This window comes from Halyomorpha halys, unplaced genomic scaffold (genome assembly GCF_000696795.3).
Source record: "Halyomorpha halys isolate HHAL.00 unplaced genomic scaffold, Hhal_1.1 Scaffold1272.1, whole genome shotgun sequence".
NCBI classification, from domain to species: Eukaryota; Metazoa; Arthropoda; class Insecta; order Hemiptera; family Pentatomidae; genus Halyomorpha; species Halyomorpha halys.
This window is the reverse complement of record NW_027110660.1, coordinates 36,108-37,273: the sequence shown is the minus strand read 5'-3', so window position 1 is coordinate 37,273 and position 1,166 is coordinate 36,108. Positions and strand designations below refer to the sequence as shown.

Genomic DNA, 1,166 nt, shown 5'->3' with positions numbered 1-1,166 from the left:
AGGCAAAGAAAAGTGAAAGTTATTACACTATAACCCATGTTTCATGGCTATAAAATATATAAAAAGTTAAATGATGTAATAAAAAAATTATTTTACTTAATTTTTTTGGATTTATTTGTTCATTTATACTTACATCAGTTAAGTGTTTATGTATTTTTTAGCGTTGATGAGGTCCTGATACGTTGGGCGAAACGTTGACACAACTCCTTAGGGCTATATGTAAGAACTTATTGAAATTATTTTAATCATTTTCTTTTGACAATGATACGGAAAATCCTAACTAATAAAAATGTTTATCCGTTATTTTATTTATGTATAAGATTGCTCACTAAAAAAAGATATTGACATATTTCTTATTTAATGTTGCAGGTACAATAGTCATGGAAGAGTTAGTTTGGTTGATTGTTCATGACCTCGATTTTGATGGACAGGCCAGAGTATCACTTGATGAAAGATTCCCATTTTTTGAGTAAAATTATTTATTTATTTTTCTGGATTTTCTTTTTTGCAAGTTAGATTATATTAATTTTTATTATGATAATTTTAACTACAAAAGTCCCACAGATATAGACATGGTACAAAACACTAACACCAGGTCTGAAAGCAATTCATATAACCAAAAATATTAAGCGGTAAAATATAAAATGGACAAAAAACATTTAAATACACATTATGCCGATATAATAAATAGATTAGCCATATATATAAAAAATCAGGGACAATATGTGAGAATAAAATGGTCAAATAATAAAATTTAACTTAAATTACACAATAGATTAAAACTGGACATTTGATCACAGGAAGATAAAAAAACAGGGTACTGGATCTGTTGATATGGTCCAAAGAGGTAATGTCCAATATAGAACATTGATTTGTGCTACAGTGATTGGTGAATGCATCAATAGTGAAAGACAATAAATTAAATAATTCAGTCTAAAACAATTTTCAACTATGTTTATATAGATGACATGATTTCATTATGGAAATTGAAAATATAACAAATGAGTGATAAATATGATTACAAAAATTTTAAATTTACACATATAACATAGATAAAAATTGTTGATAAAAATAACTTATTTTAGGATTGTAAAGGTGAATGAAAAATATAGACAGGTTATATTTATTTTGGATGTTTTTCACCTCAACAATTTAAAACAAAAATT

The 1,166-nt window shown here is 25.6% G+C and overlaps 1 protein-coding gene across 1 annotated transcript in view; it reads left to right on the top strand.

The window, feature by feature from the left end:
* The window catches only part of LOC106689065 (luciferin sulfotransferase), a 19,164-nt gene that overhangs the window by 6,535 nt on the left and 11,463 nt on the right, over positions 1-1,166 (top strand). The window contains exon 3 of the mRNA XM_067048798.1: positions 370-469. Within this exon, the coding sequence (XP_066904899.1) occupies positions 370-469 (100 nt within the window). The remainder of the gene's footprint in view (positions 1-369; positions 470-1,166) is intronic.